This window comes from Cyprinus carpio, chromosome A15, assembly GCF_018340385.1.
Source record: "Cyprinus carpio isolate SPL01 chromosome A15, ASM1834038v1, whole genome shotgun sequence".
Classification (NCBI taxonomy): domain Eukaryota; kingdom Metazoa; phylum Chordata; class Actinopteri; order Cypriniformes; family Cyprinidae; genus Cyprinus; species Cyprinus carpio.
Window position 1 is genome coordinate 3,046,041 of NC_056586.1, and position 5,124 is coordinate 3,051,164.

General features: G+C 35.0%; 1 protein-coding gene across 3 annotated transcripts in view; it reads right to left on the reverse strand.

Annotated features, from left to right (window-relative positions):
- Positions 1–360: 360 nt before the first annotated feature.
- LOC122147649 (octapeptide-repeat protein T2-like) overlaps positions 361–5,124 on the reverse strand; it is a 195,122-nt gene continuing 190,358 nt past the window's right edge. For 2 of the 3 annotated variants that reach the window (XM_042770794.1, XM_042770793.1), the window contains 2 exons: positions 2,309–2,430; positions 361–458 (listed from right to left, as the gene is read on the reverse strand). In XM_042770794.1, the coding sequence (XP_042626728.1) occupies positions 397–458; positions 2,309–2,430 (184 nt within the window). In that variant the 3' untranslated portion in view covers positions 361–396. Of the gene's footprint in view, positions 459–2,308; positions 2,431–5,124 lie in introns of those variants that run through there. The other variant, XM_042770795.1, reaches the window with a different exon arrangement.

The following is a 5,124-nucleotide window of genomic DNA, read 5'->3' on the forward strand; positions in this document are numbered from 1 at the left end:
ATGTTTCTTTAAAACAATTAGACCCCAGTAATGAAAACAAAGAAATTATTTTAAAATGATCGATTATATTCAAAAGCATGCAATCAGCAGCAAATCAAGAACAGAATAATCAAGCTCTTTTTTTTGTGTGTGATTTTGTAGATTTTAAATTTTTTTTTTGGTTTTGAGGTATCAGAATTGATACCTCAGGGGAAAGGGGAATGGAGATGAACATGCGGTGGCACCATTTGTTGCACAAGCAAACTCCTCAGGTTTATTTAATTGATGAAGAAGCCAATTTGAGAGTATTTTAAAAGTACTGCAAATTACATCCTGTTGTCATTGAGTAATGCTTGTGCAACTGTTCTTCAGGTTGCCAGAGCTGTTGTCAATGAGTTATGCTGGTGCAACTGTTCTTCAGGCTGCCAGAGCAGTCATGGTCATGACATTCACTCCAACATCAAGGACAAAATCCCAGCCTGGAGACATAAATTGAAGAAAATAGATTCAGATTAGAAACAATTCATACATGGCTGGCTGCAACATGTATTCTTCTCAAAACTAACATGACTGTGCTATCATTCTCACGGGAGACATTTCAACATAAAACTAAATTGATGCAGAGCCACACAACCACTGTCACAAACTCTCTTCATGCATTTATTACATGCAGTGCATTTGTTGCCTACTAAATATATATGGAGTAAATTTTAAAGGGTTGGGAGGGTATGTTCCAATTCAAATATCTGTTCACATTTTTAAAGTGGAATGAATATGATTTCTTTTTTTTATCTGCTCAATAACTTATGAAAGCTATGCAATTTTTCCACACAAACATAGCAGGATCTTCTGAACTTTGACACATAAAAGGTACAGTGTATAAAATAATCTGACAAATTTGTAGTGGTCACACACACACACACACACACACACACACACACATATATATATATATATGTGTGTGTGTGTGTGTGTGTATATGTGTGTGTATTTGTGTGCGAATGTGTGCGTGTGTGTGTGTGTGTGTGTGTGTGTGTGTGTGTGTGTGTGTGTGTGTGTGTGTGTGTGACCAGTGTGTGTGTGTGTTCAGTCATTGATTAGACGAGGGACTTGTCTTCAGCTAAAAGTACACAGCAAAATCCCCAGTGTTAATTTAACACTCTGAGTGTGGACTCATATAAACACTGAAGCAGTGTTGAAGTTAATGAGATAATTAGGTGTTTGATTGAGTGATGATTGACCATTATTGAAGACACCTGATGTTAACAAGCAGAAAATCACCAAAGAAGAAAATCACAATTTGTGTGTCACCATTATAGTGGTCAGTGTTTGCATTAGTTGGGATCTTGACCCTTAAGTGGTTAACTTTAGATTTATAACAGACAGACAAACCAGAGGAAATGTGATTATTGTGGTATTGATTACATTTTGGGTTAATTGTCATGTAGTGACCTGAATACCTGAGTTGGATTTTCTTTATTGATTACATCAACTAGGTGAAAAAAATGCAAGATCAGACAGATGTTTTTAAAAGTTACTTCTACATAAATAAAGAGTTCTTCATTTAGAAACACAGATATCAAGAATCAGCGTGAGCATCACAACAATGGTGACCATCAAAAAAGCATGTTATAACCAATAAAAACTCATAATTTTTGCTGTTTTTATGTGACTTTTAGTATCTAGTTTTGTGATGTTCAGAGTTGATCTGTTTTATCTGAATATGCTGTTAGTCACCATTGTTGAGATTCATACACTGATTCTTGATGTCTGTGTGTGCCTAAAATAACAAATCTTTTAAAAAGAAATCAGAACAGTTTGCAAGGGACCCTTACGAAATGTATAGCAAATACAGATTCTTTCACAGCGGAATCAAAGTTGTTATTTTCATTCAAGGCTATATATCTCAGAGAAATGTCTCTGAATTAGTTCAGTGATTCAGGTCAAATAATGATTACATTACAGCATAATCATCATCACCTGATGACTTTTACTCTTGGCTTATTTGTCTGTTATAACTAAGTTACATCAGCCAGACAAAATTTTATGTTAAAAAGTCAAGTGTCAAGATCCCAACTAAAGCAAACACTGACCACTATAATGGTGACACATAAATTGTGTTTTTATTCGTTTAGTGATTCTGCTTGTTAACATCAGGTGTCTTCAATAATGGTCAATCATAACTCAATTAATCACCTAATTATCCCATTAACTTTAACACTGCTTCAGTGTTTATATGAGTCCACACTCAGAGTGTTAAATTAACACTGGGGATTTTGCTGTGTATTATATAAAAAGAAATGGCATTACATTACAACAAATTACTTACGCTGAGAAAGGTCTTGAAAACCTCTGCCTCCATCACCTGGGTCTTTATTGATTGGATCTCCTCCGCTTTTATTGATAGCGTCGTCTTCTGGTTGTTCTCCACTTTTATTGGCAGGTTCTTTGCTAAATGTGGAAGCAATTTCATTACTTTTAATTATATATATATATATATATATATATATATATATATATATATATCACAAAAACAGCATAAACTTGAACCAAACCAAACCATGAATCGGATCAAGAAGCTCTGAGATGAATCTCAATAAACAAACAAATCTGATTTAAAGCCAAAAAAGACAAAGATACAAGACTATCTTAAATAAAGCAATGAACTACAATCCCATGATGCATTGTGAATTACAGTCAAATTAAAAATAATCAAAAATAGGTATAGAAACAATATATATATATATATTAGAGGTGGGACGATATATGTCCATACCGTGACGGTTCATTACGAATACATCTCGGTTCGGTGCATGAGGCCTTACAACAAGTACAGACAACTCAGCCCCAATCCAGAAGGGGGTGCCTGCAGCAATGCAATGCTGTTTGATAACTGGCCACCAACAGAAGAACAGCGAAAGCCATAAGTTGCGCACTTGAAAACAAAGCCCACTAGACTGTGACCATGTGCTAACTCTTAGTGCGTTTCTCAAAGAGTGGCAAAGGAGTATACTTTAAAGGCTTCTGCACTCAACTGTTTGTGAAATGGAGCTTTGTGCTCCTACCTCTCTCATTCAGCACAAATTGAATCCCATAAACCCCGACTTTACAAGCATATATGAACCAAGCAGGACATATTGTGTACCAGGGCCGGAGTGGGACTAATTTCCGGCCCTGAAGCTTCATGCCTTGGAATGGCCCACTTTAGTTCACAACTGACTATAGACCTATTAAAATAATGTAATTAAAACCTCAGTTTATAGGCCTTCATCTGCATAGTGAACTGTTCCCTACAGCCTTGTGATTCATTGTATTTTTATTCATATATATTCAACAACTGACGTTTTTTTAGCAAGGTGCCTCTGTCGGGGGAGTTATAAGATAATTACTTCATCATTAGGGCTGCCAGTTAACTTCAAAAATGGAAAATAAGGGACAAATGTGATTCTTTATAAGAAAATAAGTATGGAAGCAGATTAGTCTCAAATATAATTCACGCAAAAAACATGATTCACACATGCGTAGACAATTTCACATGCATGAAACCTAATTCACGTACACACAAAAAAAATTCATGTGCGTGAAAAAAAAAATATATTCACAAAAAGCAATTCACATGCGCAAAATAAAATTATATATTCATAAAATACATTTCACAAATGCGAAACACAATTCGTAGATATACAACTAATCAAATAAAAAGGGACCAACCCAATGGTTGGGTTGTTTTGACCCAGCGGTTGGGAGAGGTATAAAGTCCAGGGGTCATAAAGTAAAAGTCCTGCAATATGTTTATTCCACCCATGAACTCAGCAAGCTGTTTTAACCAGAGGAAAACCAAGACATTCCTTTCCAAAGTCCAAGCCAGTCTCAAATTAAATCCCAAGTCCTCAAAGAGTTAAAGTTAGTGAGATAATTAAGTGATTAATTAAACGATGATTGCACATTAGTGATGAACATCTGCTGTTAACAATCAACATCATTGAAGAAAAGTGAAACACAAGAACTACAACTGAAGCGGTCTCTCTCTTTGGTTTATTAACTGACATTCAGGTACTGTAGAACTGCAAAAAAAAACAAAAAAAAACAAGCCTATTAAACAAATGCCACCTTAATGTGTCAATATTGAATACCTACTCTGATTGGTTTGATCGTCTTTCATAGACATACATGATAGGAAATGTGTGTGTAGTTAGTGTAGGACGGAGTATGTTGTTTAAAAAGCTAAAAACGCTGTGCAGTTTTACAAAGCCTTCATTATAATGGAGAAGCACCCTGCAGCCTGCAGATCGAGGCGGGGCACGTGCAGCCCCGCCCCATACCTACTCTGATTGGTTTGATCGTCTTTCATAGACATACATGATAAAAAATGTGTGGTGTAGTTTGTGTAGGACAGAGTATGTTGATTAAAAATGCTGTGCCGTTTTATAAAGCCTTCATTATGATGCACAGAAGAAAAAAAAACATTAGTCTGAGTCTGTAACTCTACATTTCTGTGAAATAATTGTTTTGTTGAATTAAGCTGATTTTTAGACTAACAGACGAACAACCCACTACATTTAGTAAATTAATTGGGTTTATTATCCACAGTGGGAGGATCAGGCCTTTAGATAGAAAAATGAATTATGAATTAAATAATTTTTGAAAATTGTATTATTTCATATCATCAGAGTATGAGAAAGGAAATGAAAAGGATGTATCAGTATTACATGACATATTGTTACAATAATCTGTAATGCAGTTGATAAATGACACTGCAATAATGTGTCTGTGTGCCATTTCAAGTTTTTTATGAAACCTTGAATTTTCTTTACTACTATATTGCAATTTTTCCTCCCCTTTATTTCAGGAAAATATGCTGCTCCTCATTATTTTAAAGTGAAGAAATCGAGAAACTTACGTTTTCTAAACCGGTCGTGATGATTCTGAAAAGGACATACCTGTAATCTATTGGCTACATAACGAAAGCAATTTCATGAGTCATCCTGCTCTTATTTAGGTGCTAGTTGGGTCACAGCCACTGCAGTCAAATACTGGAGATAAACTTTATAGAAAAAAAGTATCATCTATTTATATAAATTAATTTTTAAATTGTTAATCTCCCGATACCCATTTTACCGACCATTATTGAGCCGATTCTTTTCA